General features: G+C 46.4%; 1 protein-coding gene across 10 annotated transcripts in view; it reads left to right on the top strand.

Moving 5' to 3' along the window:
- HUWE1 (HECT, UBA and WWE domain containing E3 ubiquitin protein ligase 1) overlaps positions 1–22,868 on the top strand; it is a 1,403,674-nt gene that overhangs the window by 188,539 nt on the left and 1,192,267 nt on the right. For all 10 annotated transcript variants that reach the window (XM_069209338.1, XM_069209335.1, XM_069209339.1 and 7 more), the window contains 2 exons: positions 5,519–5,587; positions 22,706–22,805. In XM_069209338.1, the coding sequence (XP_069065439.1) occupies positions 5,519–5,587; positions 22,706–22,805 (169 nt within the window). The remainder of the gene's footprint in view (positions 1–5,518; positions 5,588–22,705; positions 22,806–22,868) is intronic.

The following is a 22,868-nucleotide window of genomic DNA, read 5'->3' as shown; positions in this document are numbered from 1 at the left end:
AAACTAAGAAAAGATATTTTTCTATATAAAAACCTATTGGCTGGATTTGTCTCCGAGTGTGTGTACCTCATTTATTGTCTATGTGTATGTACAACAAATGCTTAACACTACTCCTTGGATAAGCCTACTGCTCGACCACACTACCACAAAATAGAGCATTAGTATTATCTATTTTTACCACTATTTTACCTCTAAGGGGAACCCTTGGACTCTGTGCATGCTATTCCTTACTTTGAAATAGCACATACAGAGCCAACTTCCTACACATTTCCTTGGGTACTCTGTGCACAGGGTGATGGAATGGATGCTCTTCCAGTCCTGTATCAAGAGTCACGTGAAGTGCCCCTGAACTGACGCAAGTATGTAACTTCTGCTTCTCTCCAACCATGAGAACATTGTGTGTGAGAGCTGCCTGACCTATTGCTCAAGAGAACTGTTCAGGATTGACGGAAGAGAAGGTGGACATATTAGAGGATGCAGAAGCAAGCCTCTGACTCACACTTCATCTTTGGGAAACATCCCTCGCCCTACATCTGAGGGTGAAGATGCTGGTCATCCCGAACCCACCAGCTATTGGCTAGCCCAGAGCTGATCTGACTGAAAAGTGGCAGGACCGGGTGTATCCTCTCACCTTCACACCCTCCTGTCCCCAGACCAAGATGTCAATGAGAACTGAGAGTATGACATGCCCAGGAGCACTCTGGCCTCCGAGAAGGCCTCCAATTGGTACAGAGCACTGCCCAATAGGGGGTTGGGTACCAGGCCTATCTGTGACCTCTACTGCTCTATGGCTCTGGGAGACATCAAAGACCTTGGAGTTGGCAATGCTACTATTAATAGGTGCTGACCCCTCGCGGTCCCAGGGCATGAAGACTCGACAGGCATTTGAGGCTGAAGGCCCTTTTGATGCTAGTACTGACATCAGATTCAGCTTTGAATCAGCCATCAGTGCTGTAAATGCGATTATCGTCTAACCCCTTAGGTCCAAGGACTCGGTTGACCTTGAGAATACCATAGGTGTAGAATCCCCCTTCAATGGAGGATTCCGACTCTGAGCAACTTGTCCTTCAGTGGCTTTAGGAGAAGTTGGATGCAAGGCAGAAAATACTGTAAATTCATCCCCGGTTGGAGAAGATCTCCAAAGAGGAAACTGACCTTTAAGTTTGCTTTGGGGCCACTCCCAGCTCCCACTCATAGAACATGCAGAGACTGGCACCAGTCCACTCGTGCCGCCATCTCATCTACCACTTCCACCTCTGTCACTCCCTCCACATTCATCAGAGGGTTCCTATTGCTCTTCCCTTATGGAAGGCATCCCATTAATCCCCCTTACCCCCCCCCCCCCCCCCCCCCCCCCCCACAGATCCCTAGATGCGGTGTCCAGAGGCAGTTCATCCCTGCCTGACGAGAGTAAAAACATAGGTGCTGTGGGAAGAGGGTAGCAGTAGAAGCCACCACTCACTGGAGAATAGTTAACTCTGGATATGGCGGAGCATGACAGAGCAAGATGGGGTGAGTTTCAGGAGCTAAGCATCGCTCGAAGAGTTCAGGAAGAGGGAGGAGTTGTTACTGGCAGAAGGAAAAACCATCTACAATGTCACTATCTGCTACTTTGTAAATGATGCTGACATGGCCTCATGAAAGGTCAACACCAGAGGCCCTCTTCGGATGCCATGGCTTTGCATTTTGGGCCTTCAACCCTAAGTCCTACAGCATCTGCTCAACCTGCCCTTCATTGGTGCACTTGTTTCGGTCTGTCAGTTGACCAGATGCTAGAATAGAATAAGAAAGATGCTGACACTGCCTAAGCCATGGGTGCCCTTCGGATCCACTCCCTGAAAGTCTTCTTTCAGAGACCCTGCTCCAGGACCTCCTCCCAGATCCTAACCCCTCCTTCTAGGAGCAGCAGCAACAGTCCTACTTTCAGCAGGTACATAGAGGCTGCACCAGGGTGCCTACAGGGGCAGTAATAAGGGCAAGGCTGGTTCTGGCAAAGGGGCCTATGGGCAAAGGCACATTCTGTGTGCTATGGAGTAATGGAACATCTCCAATCTTTTGCTCAGTAGCTTTTTCTTTGACCACCTCCTCAAGTGGCTATTAACACCAATGCCTCACTATTGAGTTGGGGGGGGGGGGTCACACCTCAATTACATCACTGTCCATGGAACATGAACTTCCCAGTATCCGGACTGGGATATCAATGACTACTTTTAGAAGAAGGGTGGAACTCATTCCCCACAGCTGGCTGCACTGGCTCATGTTATCTGGTGGTAGGCATTCAACAACAAGATCAATCCTTTAGTGGAGCACTAGTCTGTGGAAGACAACTTTGTGGACCTATTTAGCAGAATGGTTCAAGTATTCCACAAGTAGAAATTCAGCCTACAAGACCCCCAAAGTTACTTTCATTGTTGAGGCATCCTGACAATAGCAACACAAAAGGATGATGGACAGAGTGCTGAACAATGCAAACATTCACCCCCATTCACAAAGATCTGGGTTTATTCCATCGTTCTTTTGCTCACCATGCCACCCCAGTTTGGACCCAGCCATATGCAAATCAGTCTTGACCTTGTTCTTCATGGTAACAGCGATATGAAAAAACAAATGATGGCTCCTAATTCCAGTTATGGTACTCGGATCGTTTGAATTAAAATAATTCGAGCTATATTCATTCAGCTAACAGACATGAACCATACCTTTAAGAGATTGGAGAATAGTAAAAATCAATCTTTTAACTGCTTCCTACCAAAACTAGGTGATCAGGTTCCTCAGGGCAAATTTCCCAAACGTAGGCCTACTGAGTCTGAGATTTGAAGTCAGAAAGCCTTAGCTGGGGAACAATCATTTCGACTCTGGTATTGTTGGAGGACTGGCCCTCTCTGGGATGAGCAGACTCTGGGAGTAATATCTTATAAGTATTGGACATACTGTTACAGTAGACCAATACACTTGGATCCAATGTCGGAAACTTAATCAGTAGGGTCAATTGGAACAGGCCAATCCCCTACCAAAAGTTTGCCATCGAAAAGCATAACTATGCCAATTAACATCTGCCTCCAGATGCTGGCACTTGCACACTCGGGGCCACCTTCAAGCCCTCATTCCTGACGGAGTCTAATGTATTCTGTGAATACATTTCAAGTATATTAGCCTTTGTTTTTATGCAACCTAACTCCAACTGATTTGCGGTTTGAGAAATGCCAAATCCTTTGTCCTAGTGACTCCTTGCCCTTTGCTATCAAAGTGACCTGGCTCGGAGTTGTGGTATTGTATCTGTGGGGAAACTGTTTTGTCTTTCAGGTTGAGAACATAAGGGAAACAGCAAGTTGTGAATGGTTTCCTTTTAGCAAATGCTGCATAACAGCCTGATGTATAATTAGCCAGGCTCTGTATGTCGCACATCTGTAATAAGTGTAATGTGTTCTAGCCTGGTGGAAGAGAATGAAGCCTGCTTCCTGTTAGACGTATGGCTACTTTCATGGCATTATCATTGGAGGTGTTGTGGTGTACGAGGCCCAGGTGTAGCAGACTGCCTCTTGGGTGGGGGGCACAGTAGCTGACAGTGGATATGATTTGAAGCTTACCCCCGTACCATTGTGCAGTGCACCACAGCCAATCCGTGGAGCTGAGGCTCGTGGTCTGGGGCTGAGGACGACTGCGTGTTAGTTTTGAGTGCTGATCTGGGAGAAAATGGACAGGAGTTGATTTTCTGGCAATCGTGATTAGCTAGGCACTGTTGGTTTCTGACATTTGAGCTGCTTTGGATTTGGTCTGCTGCGTAATGTGGCTGTCAGAGCCCTAACATCTGCATCCTAAAGAAAAGAAGTGTCTTTAACGAAAAGCAATCTCTCCCCTTCCAAGCCCCTCCATTCAAATGCAGATGAAGATCTGGTCATTTTGAGGTAGTTTAGGATTTTAGCATTGCTTTTTCTTTTTTCCACCACGTCTTAGAGCTCCGTCCGCTGGTGCTGGAGGTGGGTGATGGTGTATTGATGGTTGGTTCTATATTGTACAAAATACAATTTTAATGATTTTCAGTGCCATTGGTTGTTGCTGTACCAGAGTGCACTTGCTTGATTAATAACAATTGAAGTATAAATTGATGGGTCCAAATAATTTGGTCCAGCCTGTTTTTGATGACTCAAGACTGGAATGTAGGCAGTGCAGCTTCTGCTGTTGCTATCACAAGGTGTACATTGAAGCACATTAAGACTGGTGCTCCGCACATGGGGCGTCACCTGCAGTTGAACATGCACACCCCCTACCAGTGCTGGGATGGCTTTGTGTTCTGCTTCCTGCCACTGGTCCTGCATTTAAGGGGTGCTCTGGACCACCCCAAATGTTTTCCATGCACTAAACTTGTGCACCCTTTAGGATTGATGTGCCAAACAACCAATGCCGGGAAATGTATGCTGATAGCAGTAGTGTTTGTACTTAGTCCAAGGTGCTGTCCTTGGAACTTTCCAGGGTGTGCACTGTCTGAGAGATGCGTGGGTAGGGTCTGCTGCATGCATGTGAAACGATCAGCATTCGTTACAGATACGTGTACCTTAAACTGAAAATGTCACCTTAAGTGTTACTTTAGTTCTTCTCCATGGCAGGTGTGTAAAATAGAACCATGAGTTGATTGTATGTTCTAGCCAATAAGTAAAATGCATAATCTGTAGCTTTCTTAAGGCACATGCCTTTTGTTGCGCCTGGAGCAACGTTATTTATACTCAGGAAATCTATGGGTATATCTTTAAGAGCTGATGCCTGTTCGGACTTTTGGATTCTTGAAGATGCATTTGCTTAAATTTGGAATGTTCTTTTGCTGCTCAGACTCAAGAAGGGAGATAGTCGTCAGAGAAAGTGACATTGATCAAGGTTTACCTGCTCAGTCTCTGCTTGAACACTGGTTTAGAGATTTGCGGCATGCTGCGTTGCAGTGTCATTGGTTCTGAGGTTTATTTTGGGTAACTGGCAGTTGTATGTTGATGACGTGGTTGAGCATGTTTCAAAGTTTCATGATTTTAAGAGTTTTTAAAAATCCAGCGATGGTTTAATGTAATAAAGGGCTTTAGATGCAGGGTAAGTTTATTTAGAACTGTGCTCATAGTTTTCGAAGAGCATCAGAAAACTCGTGGGTTTTAAGGTGTTGACCTGCAGATGAGTTGCTGGGGCACAAGACTTTATCTGCCAGACGCCCTTTCCTGCAAATTCTTGTTTCCAGGCCACCCGGGCCTGTTACATTGGAGTTCGTGCTGTTCACTAGCATAATAAGTTTGCATCATGGCGTGTAAATCGGGATGAGTGCATTAGCCACCTTATTCTGGTGAAAGCTCACAGGAAGTTAGATATGTTTGTTTTACCCTTGTTAGCGACAATTAAGTGACTTGAATTTTGTTAATCTATTGCATGGTCCCACATTTTTTTGCATTATATTGATTCAAATGACAAAATGATGTACCTGAGCACTACTGCTGGTTGTAAGTTACACTGTCAACACACTCAATTAACATCTGTCCTTTTTTAGATATCAGAAAGTCCGTCTGAGATCATGGAATCCCTTACCAAAATGTACAACATCCCAAAGGACAAACAGGTATTTGCTTCTGCTGTGAGAAAGAAGTGAGGTTTGTGTACTTAGTTTCTAATGGATACTTCTACCTGCAGATTCCTCACCTATACAATGGGGTGCCAGACTAGAAGCAAAAAACCCTTAAAGCTCTCATGTCTCTAATAGTTGATGATGGCTTTGTCGACGCCAGAAATGGCATCTGGTGACATCAGCTAAGCTATATAGTGCTCACCCACGCTCAAGATTGTTCCAACATTTTTTTTTTTTTTGGGCCCCGCAGTTTCCGCAGCACATGCTCTTAAGAATTGTAAATTTTTCCTCTCAAACAAATTTAGTTTGCTGTCTCCTCTAAGTGCCCAAGCTTCAAGCCCTGTATGGACTCTGAGCGACAGATGTCCATCACGGACACACCATCTGCTTGTGGTGCCTATACTCCAACAACAGTTCCTGCTCTTGCATCTCCTGCAGAACTATGCCCCCTTAAGGCAATAAAGGATTAAGAAGCCAAACTCTTTATGGCTTAGACCTGTGAGGATAAGTGACGCCATAGGTCGAAGATAAGGTTCCGATCCCTATCTTTTCATTCTTCTGGAGCAAAAAAAGCCACAGTAAGCACAAGAAGCCTGGATGGGGTTAAGTCCAACATGATCTTTAATCTCAGATCTGGAGTTAGTCAAAATAGAGCTGTCTGAATCTGGTCCAGGCAGCTCCATGCCTGTTCCTCAGCCTGACTTGAAGCTGTAGCTGCCCACACTGGTGCAGTTGGAGCCTCTGTCTACATCAGTCCTGGTTTGTCAAGCTTCAAAGCCTTCCTTCAAGGAGTTTCTGATGGCCGGGTACAGACCCTACAGTGTTCTTCAATGCAATGTTGGTATTCTTTTCTAGGACCTCACATCTTTCTGCAGTAACACTAGGACCTGAAGCTCTATTTGACCTTCCCGTGTTTAGGCTAATGGTGCCATTAGCTGCTTGGACAAGCGCTCAGACACTGGCCTCCGCTTTCACCCTGGTGCACAACGTTGTTGTTGTCTTCGGCACTGACTGGTGCTACCTCCATCTGAACCGCATCCTGAGTCGCAGCCAGAGTGTCTGGTGCCTCCTCTTCCTACAAGGGAGGCTCCGAAGGTACTAATAGACCTGCTACACAAACTGCGCTGCAGCACCAGCACTACTAAGTCTTATCTCCGACACCTTTAAATTCAACCCCATCTGGGAGCTGTCCTCAATGCATAGGTCAGCAAGGCATATATCCCAGTCTGGCAAACCCCAGTCGCTCCAAGTGTTGCTGCCTTTTCCAGCCAAATCAACAGGTCACAGTGTGGACAGTCATTCGCCTGCTAGGCATAATCTCCATCACATAGTACACCACCCAAGATTGCACATGCGTCCTCTGCAACAATGACTAACACATCAGTGTTCTCAAAAGAGGGAACATTGGGAAGATCTAGTTTTGATCAGCCACTACACTCCTTGCTCTCTGCAGTGGTGGAATACCAATAACCTTCCCGTGTGGTGGCTTTTTCTTAACCCACTTCTGCACATAACGGTCACTATAGACCCACTCCTCAGTGGGTCGGGGGAGAACCTACAAGACCTGGCTGTCTAGGACCAATGGGGTCCCACTCATTGGGATCCTCACTTCAACTCTCTGGAGCTGTTATCTGTCCATCTAGCCCTCAAGGCCTTCCTTCCCCACATAATGGGCAAGGTTAACCCCATATGGACAGACATGACTGACGTGAATTATATTCAGAAGCAAGGGGGCACCTGCTCCCCTCAGCTTTGTTAGCTCAGCCCTTCTGGAGCTGGGTTCTCCACAGCAGGTTCCACCTGTTGGTGGATTCCTTCCGGGAGTGGACAATGACTGGGACCGTCTCTGCAGGATGTGGAAACAAGTCCATGAAACCGGCGGAACTCCATGAGGCTCGTGGAAGTCCACCTGGCAGTACTCCTTTGCTGATTTCAGCAGTGGGGGTTTCTGGACGTGGACATCTACACTATAGTAGAAAAGATGCTAAAATGTTGCCTCCAATTTCCCCCACACTCAGTCCATGGGCAATACACTATGGATTAACTAGTAAAAGATATTTGCCCGAGGTTTTCCACCTCTCCTCCTCATTCCATTTGTTCAGAAGCTACTGCAAGCATCACTCAACCTAGTGGACCCCACGTGTGCTAGACAACCCAGGTTGAGCACTCTTTGAATTTTCAGTGGTTCCACACAAGAGGATCCCCAGCAGGCTGGACCTTCTCGTGTAAGACCCAGGGAGATATCCGAAACCCCGATCCAAAAATTGTCAGCCTTGTGATTGGGCTCCTGAAGTGTTAGAATCAGGTTATCTCAATCTATCTCCAGAATGTTTGATAATTCTTAAGCATGCAGACCAACTTCTCATGCCTGCTACGCTGCCAAATAGAAACAATTTGTCTGCTACTGCCTTTTAAACCACATTGACCCTTTGGCCTGGCAGAGACAGTTCAGAACATTGTTTGCTACCACCTGTACCTCTAAACGTCTGGTCTAGCTTTCACCTCCATTCAGCTACACCTGACAGCTGTGGCTGCATACCTCCCAATATAGGCAACATGTGTCGCTCGTCAGTATTTCAGTCATTGGAGCTTTTATGGTGGAGCTTGTCATTCCTCCACAGGTGCCTCAGGCCCAGGTGAGGAATTTTAATATTGTCCTCGCAAGACTTTTGAGCTCCCTGTTTGAGCCCCTCCAGTCATATCCCTTAGTTTCTCTCTTGGTAAGTAGCTTTCCTAGTATCAATCACATCACTGAGGCGTGTTAGTGAGCTCTGGGGCTTTATCCTTGGAAGAACCTTTCTTTCAGGTTCATAGCGATAAGTTTGTCCTTCATACCAACCATAAGTTTCTTCCTAAGGTGGTCTCATCGTTCCACCTTAACAAGTCTATAGAACTTTGTTTTCTTTCCTCAACCTGACCGAGTTGCAGAAAGGGTTCTTCATACCTTAGAAGTCAAACAAGCCTTAATGTACTATATAGATAGAAAAAAATGGAAAAACCCAGCAACTGTTTGCTGCTTTTTCTGAACCACATAATACGGGCTTTATCGAAATCAGGCGTAGCCAGATTGATAGTTTAATGCATCCAAACCAGTTACACCAAACGTAAAGGTTTTGCCTATTCCTCCTTACAGCCCAGTCTACCAGAATGATAGTTACTCCAGGTAAGTAACCTTTTCTTTTATCTTGATTGTTGCATTTCTGTCTTGTGTGACTTCACTATTTCCTACATTAAAATTTTGAAGGATTTTAATTTAGTTTACAAATCTCAAACTATTACTAGTTTTGAACAAAAGGTAGTCATGTGTGGCCCTGCTCCTAATTTGGTGTCTGATTCTAAACTATGGGTCATGGGAACTTGGAAAAGTGTTTATTTCATCCCCTACCATTAAATTGTCATCTCTGAGAATTAGGGCCCCATCAGTGTTGGCAAAAGTGCAACTGAGTGAAAAAGGCAACAGATTCTCTTAATCTGTGCAATCTGGATCTGGAGGTACATTCCTGTATCTGAGGACCCCTCCAAACCAGCTTCTGTTTAGGAAAGAGTTGAAGACATACCTCTTTGAAGAGCTCTACATCATGATGCAGGAACAGTCCATCAGCCAGCTTCCAGTCATTTGACTTTGATAGTGCACAGCGCTCTGCAGCTTTTTACTTTTGTGCTATAAAAGTACCACAAATACATTCAGTGGATTCCAGCCGACTGAACCTTTGTGCACTCCTTTTCCCCTAAATTCACCATATTTTCAAAGCTTATATTCTTTCAGAGGGGGATCCACTTAGAAAAAGCTACTTTTCTTTGGTTAGTCAGTTTTTGACAGGGAACCAACCCTCTTCGCTTTCACTTTCCAACACTGGTATACGTGGTTCAATCCTTAATTATTTCTACTTTGGCCTCAGTCATCCGCTGTCCCAGTTTCAAATTGGTAATCACTCTTGCCTGAGGTAAGACTGGAAAAAAAGCTTCTATAAATAAATTCACTTTAAGATAATTTTAGAGTGAATCATGTGTGTACTTCTTTTTGCTCTTGTGCTTCAACCATTGATTACTGGCAGCCACTCCCAACTTTTGGTCTTCTACTCATACTGTGTGCTGGGAGCAGCATCGTCATGGCTTCCCTTTTTTGAGCAGCACTGCTGCCTCCCTTTCTAGGAAGGGGTTTATTTACTTTTGTGTTGATTGGTTGAATTGAATAGAAAAGAGATGCCTCCTTATGCATCCTGAACGTCAAGCATGTTTACAAAGCTCAGGACTTATGTCCCATGCTTTGGAAAACTGAGCACTCTGTTCATGTGTTTGCAGCAACGATTTCTCTCTGGTTACAGTCCTCTTTAGAAGTCCAAAGGCCCTTTACTTTGTCGCTGAGTGAAACCTGTTGCACCTAAGCGGGAAGATTAGTCGCTGGGTAAGGATAAGTCTATGCCTGTCTGTTATGGTTACAGTATCCCTAGCTCAATTGTGGGACTATCAACAGCATGTTAAGAAGCGCATGCTTCTGGTGCATGAACTTAAGTACTACTTGAATTCTGAGAGTGAAAGGACAGAGCTGCAAAACTTTGGGTACCAGATGAACTGTCCACACCAGACCAGGTCTGATTGGCATCCTTCTGTGTAGTTCCACCAAATAAACATATTGTTTGGGTTCATCGGTCCTCCTCACACCCATTCCCCCAAAGTGATAGATGGGTCTGTGGCCGAATCTTCAGTGGTTGAGCCATTTCTTGTTTAAAATAGTCTCAGTATCTGGGTCTGGTGTTTGTTTTAGTAAGGCTAAAATACAAGGCATGGATGACATTTTTTAATTTTCTTTGTAGAAAATATGCAAAATACCCCCACAATTATTCGAAATGCAAGCTTTGGCAGTTTTCACTATTTGTTAGCATGGAAAGTTTCCTCTCCTTTTTTATTGTGAGAACCCATTTCACACAAAAATCACTTGTTTGCATACTTCCCGTGCTGCTGCTGCAATAGGGGTTTTACCTGAACGATGTCTGGTATGCGATATAGAGTTGCAGATATTTTGCATAACATTCGCAGCATGAGCTTCTGGAGCTTGACTATACCAGTGGAAATAAAATTTTGCCTTAGCATCCTAAATACCCTGTCACGCCAAAAGCTAATGAAGTTGCATGCTTGTGGTGTTAGAGCAAAGCAATGTTTTTAGAGTGGTAGTTAAGGATGGACCCATTGAGACTTGTAGGGAATTCATAATAGTCCCTATTTTTAATATAGGAGAAAGAACCTCCCCCTCAAATTATAGGCCCGTTTCGTTCGGGGCCTCAGCTAAAATATTTGGCAGGGTAATTGTAGCAAAATTAGAAGACTGGGTGACAGAGAAATCTTACTTTACCAGTGTCCAATATGAGTTTTGCCAGGCTCGCCCTAAACCTATCTGATTCTAGGTAAATAAGTCAAGGCTAGGAGAGGAGCCATACACATGGCATTTACGGACCCCACCTGTGCCTTTAACCTAGTGAACAGACATCTTATGGGATATCATGAGCTGGGTAGGGGTTGACCCCGCATTGTTGTATACTTTGAAAAGCTTACATCAAGACACCCACATGAGGATATTACACCCCCTCATCCAAGTCAATCGAGGCTTAAGATAAGGCTGTATTTTAGCCCTCTTTTTATTTTTTAGCCTACATAAAGGCATTGGAGACCTTTTAAAAAAAAAAATAAAAAAAAAAAATCCTGCACTTGTGATTTCCCCAATAGGTTCCCATCTAGTCCCAGTACTATTGTATGCGGATGATGTGGTTTTAGTCATGTGCACTGCAAATGGTTTACAATCACTTTTAAATGATTTTAATCACTTAATGCAAGAGCTGAAACTTAAGGTGATCCATAGGAAATCCTACATTATGACTTGTGGCCCAAAGAATACCAGATTGAAGAAATTTCTTCATTGGGGAAATTGAAATTTCAAAGACAAGATTTCAATTATTTATGCCTTATGTCTAACGAGGACATGCACTGAGAAAGATGAACTGTCCAGAGAAGACTGGGGCTGGAGGCTTCTTCGAATCAATATTTAGATTTGCCAGGAAGTTAGTACACAAGCCTTTAGCGGAAATTATTACGTTGTATAAAAGCAAAGCTCTTAGCATGGGCGCATATGGAGTGCAAGCTTGGGGGTATATAACAGGTAAGGCACTACAGGGGGCAGGTAATACATTCCTAACAGATGATTAGGGACCTCAAAATCCACCCCAATTCTTATTACTCATAATGAACCTGGGGTAGGCTTCTTGGAAGATAGGCTAGGTTTAGCCCCATCCAACTGTGGACCAAAATTTGGACCACACAAGAATTGGGCTTCACCCAAAGCATAGTGAAAGATTGTTTCTGATGGATACAACTACCTGTGGATTCCTCACCTAATGAATACTCCCATTGCGCCAGCATTCGACGGAAATCTTCTTCCTAGCTTCTGCACGTCGACGAGGACGTCACATTTGCCCACGCGACGCCGTCTGACGTCATACAGGCAATAAGAGGTCCTTGCCGACGTCAGTTCCCTTTTTTCCGTGCCATTCGAAACGGTTATCTTCGAGGGAGCTACTGTTGCTGTTCGGCAGTTATTGTGTTTTTTGGCTGTGTTTTTTCTCTGAGGTTACTATGTCTCAGAGGAGGTCAGGTTTTAAGCCCTGTCGAGAGTGTGGGGGCAAAATGTCGGTAACGGACCCACATTCTGACTGTGGTGTTTAAGTTCCGATCATGATGTGGCCAGGTGTGATTCATGTCAGCATATGAATCCGAAAGCCCTGAAGGAGCGAGAAGCCAAACTTTTTATGGCGAAGTCGAAGAAAAAGGAGAAGAGGCACCATCGAAAATCCACCTCACCGAAGTCTCATTTGCGTCATCGAGACTCCCGGCGCCGGTCGAGCAAGGAGAGGTCTCGGTCGAGGCCGCCATCGACTCGGCGTCTGAAGACTTGGGAGGTCAGTCCGATAGTCACTCCTCATCAGTCAACGTCGTTGCCTTCTCCAGCCTCGCCGACTTCGCCTGGGTCTTCGGGCCAGCCGCCTTAAGTATTTGAGGTTCCACAGCCTCAAATGTTCTCTCTGATGTTAGACGTCGAGGCCGGCATTGGTGTCGCCTTCGATCCAGGCACCCCAGTATCCGGCTTTTCCGGCCCCTGGAGCCGATAATACCGCATTTTTAAATGCGATGTTTTCCATCTTTCAGCAGATGGCTCCAGGTGGTGCACCGACTGGGCCTTCGGGTCCTTTGGCTTTTAACTTGGGTGCTCCGGCTCCGCTGCGACCAGCACCCTTCATGCCCTTTCTCCCCCTGGGGAACGTGGGCTCAGTGCCAGTATCGGCTCCGGTGGCTCCAGAGACTTCGGCTCCGGAAGTTTAGACTCCAGCGGCTTCGGTGTTTCGGCCAGTGACGCGTCGTTCTTCGACATCTGCTGACACCATGTGGCCGCCGAGGATTGAGGAGAGGCTGCACTCGAGGAGACGTGCTCTCCGTCTCTTGGAAGAACAAGAGTATCAGCAGATCCTGGAGGAAGGAGAAATTGAAGACTCTGGCGAGGGTCTTCATGGACTGGACACCGCTAGTGGCCTTGATACTTCCCCTGAGTGGGACTTGTCATCTCCGGGGGAGTATACTGAAGAGGCGGCCACTTTTCATGCTGTGATAAAGAAGGCAGCGAACTGCCTTTGCCGGTGACTGAGGCGAAGCAGAATCTGCTGACAGAGGTATTGCATCCGGCCTCTACATCAGCAGAACCTCTTTTGCCGTTTAACAAGGCGCTGCTGGAACCTGTGTTGGAGGTCTGGAAGAAGCCGGCTGTCAATAGGTCTGTGGCCAGGAGGTATCGGGCTGCACCGACTGGCCCTGGCTTTCTTACCAGACACCCTACGCCTGAAAGCTTGGTGGTCCAGGCTTCCTGCTCGGCAAGGTCTGCGCCTGGGTCTTTTCCATCAGTGCCATCGGATAGGGACTCCCAAAAGATGGATATGCAATCCAAGAAAGTGTTCTCGTCATGTAGCATGGCATTAAAGTCCACCAATGCTACATGTATTTTAGGGAGGTACATTTATGCTCTGATGGACGAAATAGCATCTACGCATACAGAGGTTCCTCAAGGGCTGTTGAATCTCGTGTCAGACGCTCAAGCTGCTGCAATCCAGGTTATCCAATCTGGGTTGGATACAACTGATTCGGTGGCTAGAGCGATGGGCACGGCTGTGGTTACGAGAAGACAGGCTTGGCTTCGCAACTCAGGGTTTTCATCAGATGTGCAGTCGACCCTGTTGGACCTCCCTTTTAATGGAGACAAGCTCTTTGGTGCCAAGACAGATTCGGCCTTGGAGAGGTTTAAGGAGAGTCGTTAGAATTACAAGGCACTTCTTCTGCCTCCTCCAGATTTTTTAGGAGGTTTAGAGGATTTGGTCGTGGCTCATCCTCCCCCTCCTTTCGGGGGAAATTCCAACAGCCTACCTCTTCTCTCACCTATAGATCTTTTAGAGGGAGGGGTAGAGTCCGTACCAGAGGAGCCTCTCAGCAGCACTCTGCCTCTTCCTCTGGAGCGGTGCAGCAGGGGAAGCAGCCTTAGGCTTCCACCAATTCCCACTCACTCCTCTCCTGTAGGGGGAAGGTTACTGTATTTTCTTCACAGGTGGGAGGTCATCACATCAGACGCCTGGGTTACCAGCATTGTGAGAAAAGGCTACACCCTTCTCTTTCGGGAGTTTCCGCCCCCCATCCCGCCCCGCCCATCTTATTGTTCAGAAGAACACCTCCTGTTAGAGAAGGAGGTTCAAGTCCTCCTTTTAAAGGGCGCAGTGGAGTTGGTTCCAGAGCAGGAAAAGGGTCAAGGTTGTTATTCAAGGTACTTCCTGATTCCCAAGAAGGATGGTCGGTTGAGACCAATCCTGGACCTGAGGATTTTGAATTGGTTCCTCAAACAGGAAAAGTTCAAGATGCTGACCCTAGCTCAGGTGCTTTTGGCGTTGAACAAGGGAGATTGGATGGTGTCTGTCGACTTGCAGGATGCTTATTTTCATATCCCGATACTCAAGTTGCACAGGAAGTATCTCCGGTTTGTGGTAGGGTCGCAGCACTATCAGTTTGCAGTCCTCCCGTTTGGTCTTACTTCAGCACCTCGAGTCTTCACGAATGTGATGTCGGTGGTTGCGGCAGAGCTCAGAAGGAAGGGGATAGCAGTATTCCCTTACCTGGACGACTGGTTGATCAAAGCCAAGTCCCCGGAGCTTGTGTTGCATCATCTGCAGTTGACAACCCAGTTGTTGTTCGACCTGGGCTTTTCGCTGAACGTGCCCAAATCTCACCTAGAGCCCTCTCAGTGCCTCCCCCTCATAGGGGCAGTACTGGATACAACATTGAATCAAGCCTTTCCTCTGCCTCAGCGGATTCAAGACATTCAGGCGTTGGTTCTAATGTTTCAAAGTGGAGCGGTCACTCCAGTCCTCAAGGTCCTACGTCTGCTCGGTCTGTTTGCCTCCTGCATACTGTTGGTCACGCATGCTCGCTGGCACATGAGGGCTCTTCAGTGGTGCCTCCGAAGGCAGTGGTCTCAACACAAAGGAGATCTTGAAGGTTCTGTCAGGATCTCTAGAGATGCTGCCACAGATTTGAAGTGGTGGATTGTAGACGACAATCTTTCCCGGGGAAGGCCGTTCATGCAGCCTCCACCAGTGACCACGGTCATAACGGATGCTTCCACTCTAGGGTGGGTAGCTCATCTGGGGGACCTGGAGATCAAAGGGCTTTGGTCTCCAGAGGAACAGATGTTTCATATCAGTCTGTTAGAGTTACAGGCTGTACGTCTGGCTCTCAAGGCCTTCTCCCATTCCTTCGCGGTCAGTCGGTTCAGGTCCTGACGGACAATACTACCACGATGTGGTATATAAACAAACAGGGAGGAGTGGGGTCGTACCTTCTCTGCAGAGAAGCTCTTCGGCTATGGTCCTGGGCAAAGGACCATCAGATTTGCTTGGTAGCAAATCATCTGGCCGGAGTCTTGAATGTACGTGCGGACAGTCTGTCGCCATTTCTCGGCCGACCACGAGTGGCGTCTCCATCCAGATCAAGTCCGTCTAATCTTCCAGTTGTGGGGGTTTCCTCGGATAGATCTGTTTGCCACCCGGGAGAACTCTCACTGCCCGTTTGTAGGAAGTTGGCTCTGTATGTGCTATTTCAAAGTAAGGAATAGCATGCACAGAGTCCAAGGGTTCCCCTTAGAGGTAAAATAGTGGTAAAAATAGATAATACTAATGCTCTATTTTGTGGTAGTGTGGTCGAGCAGTAGGCTTATCAAAGGAGTAGTGTTAAGCATTTGTTGTACATACACATAGACAATAAATGAGGTACACACACTCAGACAAATCCAGCCAATAGGTTTTGTTATAGAAAAATATCTTTTCTTAGTTTATTTTAAGAACCACAGGTTCAAATTTAACATGTAATATCTTGTTTGAAAGGTATTGCAGGTAAGTACATTAGGAACTTTGAATCATTTCAATTGCATGTATACTTTTCAAGGTATTCACAAATAGCTATTTCAAAAGTGGACACTTAGTGCAATTTTCACAGTTCCTGGGGGAGGTAAGTTTTTGTTAGTTTTACCAGGTAAGTAAGACACTTACAGGGTTCAGTTCTTGGTCCAAGGTAGCCCACCGTTGGGGGTTCAGAGCAACCCCAAAGTTACCACACCAGCAGCTCAGGGCCGGTCAGGTGCAGAGTTCAAAGTGGTGCACAAAACGCATAGGCTATAATGGAGAGAAGGGGGTGCCCCGGTTCCGGTCTGCTTGCAGGTAAGTACCCGCGTCTTCGGAGGGCAGACCAGGGGGGTTTTGTAGGGCACCGGGGGGGACACAAGCCCACACAGAAATTTCACCCTCAGCGGCGCGGGGGCGGCCGGGTGCAGTGTTAGAACAAGCGTCGGGTTCGCAATGGAAGTCAATGAGAGATCAAGGGATCTCTTCAGCGCTGCTTGCAGGCAAGGGGGGGCTTCCTCGGGGAAACCTCCACTTGGGCAAGGGAGAGGGACTCCTGGGGGTCACTTCTGCAGTGAAAGTCCGGTCCTTCAGGTCCTGGGGGCTGCGGGTGCAGGGTCTTTTCCAGGCGTCGGGACTTAGGTTTCAGATAGTCGCGGTCAGGGGAAGCCTCGGGATTCCCTCTGCAGGCGGCGCTGTGGGGGCTCAGGGGGGACAGGTTTTGGTACTCACAGTCGTAGAGTAGTCCGGGGGTCCTCCCTGAGGTGTTGGTTCTCCACCAGCCGAGTCGGGGTCGCCGGGTGCAGTGTTGCAAGTCTCACGCTTCTTGCGGGGAGTTGCAGGGTTCTTTAAAGCTGCTTCTTGAAACAAAGTTGCAGTCTTTTTGGAGCAGGTCCGCTGTCCTCTGGAGTTTCTTGTCGTCGTCGAAGCAGGGCAGTCCTCAGAGGATTCAGAGGTCGCTGGTCCCTTTGGAAGGCGTCGCTGGAGCAGAGTTCTTTGGAAGGCAGGAGACAGGCCGGTGAGTTTCTGGAGCCAAGGCAGTTGTTGTCTTCTGGTCTTCCTCTGCAGGGGTTTTCAGCTAGGCAGTCCTTCTTCTTGTTGTTGCAGGAATCTAATTTTCTAGGGTTCAGGGTAGCCCTTAAATACTAAATTTAAGGGCGTGTTTAGGTCTGGGGGGTTAGTAGCCAATGGCTACTAGCCCTGAGGGTGGGTACACCCTCTTTGTGCCTCCTCCCAAGGGGAGGGGGTCACAATCCTAACCCTATTGGGGGAATCCTCCATCTGCAAGATGGAGGATTTCTAAAAGTTAGTCACCTCAGCTCAGGACACCTTAGGGGCTGTCCTGACTGGCCAGTGACTCCTCCTTGTTGCTTTCTTTGTTCCCTCCAGCCTTGCCGCCAAAAGTGGGGGCCGTGGCCGGAGGGGGCGGGCAACTCCACTAAGCTGGAGTGCCCTGCTGGGCTGTGACAAAGGGGTGAGCCTTTGAGGCTCACCGCCAGGTGTTACAGCTCCTGCCTGGGGGAGGTGTTAGCATCTCCACCCAGTGCAGGCTTTGTTACTGGCCTCAGAGTGACAAAGGCACTCTCCCCATGGGGCCAGCAACCTGTCTCTAGTGTGGCAGGCTGCTGGAACTAGTCAGCCTACACAGACAGTCGGTTAAGTTTCAGGGGGCACCTCTAAGGTGCCCTCTGGGGTGTATTTTGCAATAAAATGTACACTGGCATCAGTGTGCATTTATTGTGCTGAGAAGTTTGATACCAAACTTCCCAGTTTTCAGTGTAGCCATTATGGTGTTGTGGAGTTCGTGTTTGACAAACTCCCAGACCATATACTCTTATGGCTACCCTGCACTTACAATGTCTAAGGTTTTGTTTAGACACTGTAGGGGTACCATGCTCATGCACTGGTACCCTCACCTATGGTATAGTGCACCCTGCCTTAGGGCTGTAAGGCCTGCTAGAGGGGTGACTGACGTATACTTGCATAGGCAGTGAGAGGCTGGCATGGCACCCTGAGGGGAGTGCCATGTCGACTTACTCGTTTTGTTCTCACTAGCACACACAAGCTGGCAAGCAGTGTGTCTGTGCTGAGTGAGAGGTCTCCAGGGTGGCATAAGACATGCTGCAGCCCTTAGAGACCTTCCTTGGCATCAGGGCCCTTGGTACTAGAAGTACCAGTTACAAGGGACTTATCTGGATGCCAGGGTGTGCCAATTGTGGATACAAAAGTACAGGTTAGGGAAAGAACACTGGTGCTGGGGCCTGGTTAGCAGGCCTCAGCACACTTTCAATTGTAAACATAGCATCAGCAAAGGCAAAAAGTCAGGGGGCAACCATGCCAAGGAGGCATTTCCTTACACCGTTATTCTGCAGCCTCCAGTATCCGGTGCAAGGAGCGTTGGGGGATGTGTTTCAGAGAACCTGGTGCGACCAGTTGCTTTATTCGTTTCCCACCATACCTTTGATTCCTCGAGTGTTGAGGAAAATTCGCCAAGACCGGGCCCAAGTAATCTTAATTGCTCCGGATTGGCCAAGGAGGTTGTGGTATTCCGACCTTCTCCAACTCTCACTGTGCCCTCCGCTCCGTCTCCCTCTCAGGGCAGACCTCCTCTCGCAGTCGCAATGGTAGGTTTTACACCCCAACCTCCAGAGTCTACACCTTCATGCCTGGAGATTGAGCGGGGCAACCTGAGTTCCTTTTCTCTCCCGCCTGATGTAGTGGATGTTATCTTAGCGGCCAGGCGACACTCCACTAAATCTATCTACGCTAATAGGTGGTCTAGATTTGTGGTTTGGTGTGGAGAGAGACAGATTGATCCCTTACGTGCTCATTTGTCAGATGTTTTATCTTTTGCTTTGTCTTTAGCACACAGGGGTTGTGCAGTGGCTACTGTTAAGGGTTACTTGTCTGCTTTGTCAGCCTTTATTTGCCTTCCAGACCAGCCTTCGTTATTTAAATCTCCTATAGTACTTAGATTCTTGAAGGGCCTTACGAATAAATTTCCTCCAAATCCTTTCGTTATGCCTCAGTGGGATTTGTCCTTGGCCTAACTTTCCTTATGGGGTCCCCCTTTGAGCCTATGCATTCTTGCCCCTTAAGATTGTTAGTTCTTAAAACAGTTTTCCTGGTTGCTATAACATCTGCAAGGAGAGTGCGTGAGTTGCAGGCTTTGTCGGTAAAACCCCCTTATACAACTTTTTACGGGGATAAAGTGGTGTTGAGGACCAAGGCTGCTTTCCTTCCGAAGGTTGTTTCACCCTTTCATTTGGCCCAGACAATTACTCTGTCCACATTTTATCCTCCGCCTCATCCTTCAAAGGAAGAAGAGACTACGCCGCTTGGACCCAAAGAGGGCGTTAAGCTTTTACATAGACAGGACGAAGGATTTCAGGCTGGAGGATCAGCTTTTCATCGGATACGTGGGAAAGAGGAGAGGAAAGGCAGTCCACAAGACAACACTCTCCAGGTGGGTTGTTCTTTGCATTAAAATGTGTTACTCTTTGGCAAAGAAGGATCCTCCTGATGGTATTAGAGCTCATCCACCAGAGCTAAGTCGGCCACTTCGGCCTTGGCCAGGGGTGTTCCTGTGGTCGACATCTGCAAGGCTGCAACTTGGTTGTCCCTTCACACTTTTGCGAAACATTACTGTTTGGACTCTGAGGTCAGAAGGGATGGTCATTTTGCACGGTCAGTGCTGCAGGATTTCTTGGGGTTTGACCATACAGGCACCCACCACCGGGCGCGGTACTGCTTTGGGACTCTATTCATTAGGTGAGGAATCCACAGGTAGTTGTATCCATCAGAAGAACGAGTTACTTGCCTTCGGTAGCGACTTTTCTGGTGGATACATTAGCTACCTGTGTATTCCTCACGGTCCCACCTGCCTCCCCGTTGCCTGTTTGGTCTAACCAAGTAATTCTTGAGTGTGCTCCTCTTGGCTTTGAGGATTGGTATATATTATGTATGTGTGTGTATATATATGTATGTATCTATATATGTATGTATCTATATATGTATGTATCTATATATGTATGTATCTATATTTAGTTTATATATTTACTTGTTTAAAAAAATATATATATTAAATTAGTAGTCTATCTTCTCACAATGATGTATTGTTTACGATGTCGTGAAATATTGCTATTGTCTCATCTCAATGGATTATTGTTCTCAGGCACGTAAAAAATGTTGGTACTGACGTCGGCACGTCGGCGAGGACCTCTTATTGCCTGTATGACGTCAGACGGCGTCGCGTGGGCAAATGTGACGTCCTCGTCGACGTGCAGAAGCTAGGAAGAAGATTTCCGTTGAATGCTGGCGCAATGGGAGTATTCATTAGGTGAGGAATCCACAGGTAGCTAATGTATCCACCAGAAAAGTCGCTCCCGAAGGTAAGTAACTCGTTCATCGTGCAGAGTAACATGATAGCAGTTTCTTGGCTTAAGTATATCAAAAATACTTTCCATGACTTGGGTTCACTGACTATTTTGGAGACCCGAATATGATGCCCCTCTTTGTAAGATCCTGGTAAAAGAAAAGTATTTTGCATATAAGGCGGAAGCTAGGTCTATGAAAGTAATGGTCCAATTACATGTGTGCCACTGTTCACATCCAGGGGTATAGAGCCTTATCTGAAATGGGTAAAGGCCCTGTAGCATAGATTTTCTTACACAACTCTGGGGGAACAAGATTTATTTTTTTGGTGGCCTTTCCTGTTCCGGGTTCTTGGTTCCCAACATTACTGTGGTGTTCTTGTGATAGGAGGCCGCACTAGGCAACCAAGCACTTTTTGCTTTTTTCTGCACCTTATATTCTTTTAGGTTATGGTTTCTTTGTCCCATTCTTAGCTGACGATCTTTTAATAATCACCAGTAGGGCTTGCTTTTCCTTCAGCATCTTGAGTCTCCATTGATTTGCTGTTCAATCCAGAACTTTATTACACAAGCACTGAAACTGAGAAGGAAATATGCTGTGTAACTTGAGTAATACCAGTGTTTTAAAACTGAAGCACCCCCTGTGAGAGCTCAACTTTAAAAGTGTTTTTCTACTGGCCTTGATATTCCACTTGTGTATCTTTCTCAATAGGTGGCCATAGTAATTGTATTTTGATTGTGTCATGCTTTTATTAAGATGTTTTTAATCTTGTTTTCATAGTGATTTTATTGTGCTTTTATGGTCGATTGACCCAATAAAGTGGTTGAACTGAGAGCAATGCTTTCATACTTAATGAACCTTTTTGAGCCAAATCCTACCCAGCAATGCGTTTTTTTACTAACGTTTATTCAAAAGAAAAGGATCCAATGGAAAAGAGGTGCACATGTAGTAATGTACTCTGTATTGCTTACTGGAAACTGCTCCAGAGCTTAAGAAAACAAAAAACAGAACTCCTCTTAATTTGGCCTGACTGGCTGTTGCCTATTTCTAGTATCTGCCCCATAGGTTGCAGTCGTCTTAGAGGAAGATGGGCTGATGCGTCCCAAACAGTGCCCATTCTAATCGTGTCCTCCTGCAGTGTGGGGGCTGGTTTGACCATTTTTGCAGAGCCTGATTTTGTTATCCAACCTGGTCCTGCTCTGAATAATGGCTTGAGAGCAGGCAAGCTCCTGTTCGACTAAAGCTCTCATCACATAAAGGGATCTTCCCCTATTGGTCAAGGACTTTGAGTTACATGAATGTATACGTTGGTAGGCCTGTTTATAATCCATACCAGCACTTAACGATGTGACATTTGTCCCCTCTTTGCCATCAGCCCCCTCTTTGCCATCAGCCCAACCCTTGCCCTAAATGTTATATTTGGCTAACAAGACATTCTACTTAAATCTGTCAGTGGTGGATAACGTCAGAGGCAGTAATGCCGGCACTTTTTGCTGATGCCTTTTTGGCTAGCTTCTAACCGCTTTTAGAATATTAGGCCCAGTTGTAGTAGCAGTGATTCCGGACGCCAGTGGGAGAGCGGTTCCTGCTGAGTTAATTCTTCCACCTTGTGGGAAGAATGCTAGTTGCCATTTTCCTAAGACGACAAAGCCGGTTATAGATTCTGAAGCTCCATAATGGAATTTTTATAAACACACTTTCAGTCTTTTAAAACATTTCATATTGTAAAGACTAAAATTGTGGACATTTCAACATAGTCGCACCTGATTGATCTGTTTATTTTTATTTTTCATCTCCATCAGGACTGAGGCCTTTTCTAGGTGTCCTGTGGCAGTCAGTGGTTACTTGGTAGGATCCTGTCTAGGTGCTGTCATTTATAACATTTTTCTCTTAGGTCCACAAATGCTGTTGCCCTTAAATTAAAAAACGTACTCTTTGGACACTTGACTCTTCAGGTAGCGAAGACTAGCACTTAAGGCTTATTCCAGAAAGTGGTTCCATTTAGAAACTAATACAGCAAGACACCATAAATGACTTAACGTTAATACCCAGTCACAATTTTAACTACAAAGATGACAATTATTTTTATTCACTGGTAAGTTGAGCAGTTAAAAATAGAATCTATGAAGAGAAATGGAAGGTGCCGTCTCTGGAGCTGAGCAGAAGGAGGAAACTAACTGTTTGGAAATCTCTCATTCAAAATATCTGTTGATCTTGTTCGCAGTTGTTACTCACAAACCTTTTTATCTCTTATTCCGTACAGATGCTACTATTTACCCACATACGACTGGCTCATGGCTTTTCCATTCACAAGAAAAGGTTGCAGGCTGTCCAGGCAAGGCTGCACGCAATTTCAATACTAGGTAACGCCTGTCTCTTTCTGCTGTGCTAGATTTGTATCTGATGAGGCTTTGTGCCGAAGGCTG

The sequence above is a fragment of the Pleurodeles waltl genome, chromosome 10, assembly GCF_031143425.1.
Source record: "Pleurodeles waltl isolate 20211129_DDA chromosome 10, aPleWal1.hap1.20221129, whole genome shotgun sequence".
In the NCBI taxonomy this organism is placed as follows: Eukaryota; Metazoa; Chordata; class Amphibia; order Caudata; family Salamandridae; genus Pleurodeles; species Pleurodeles waltl.
This window is presented reverse-complemented; position numbering and strand designations above follow the sequence as displayed.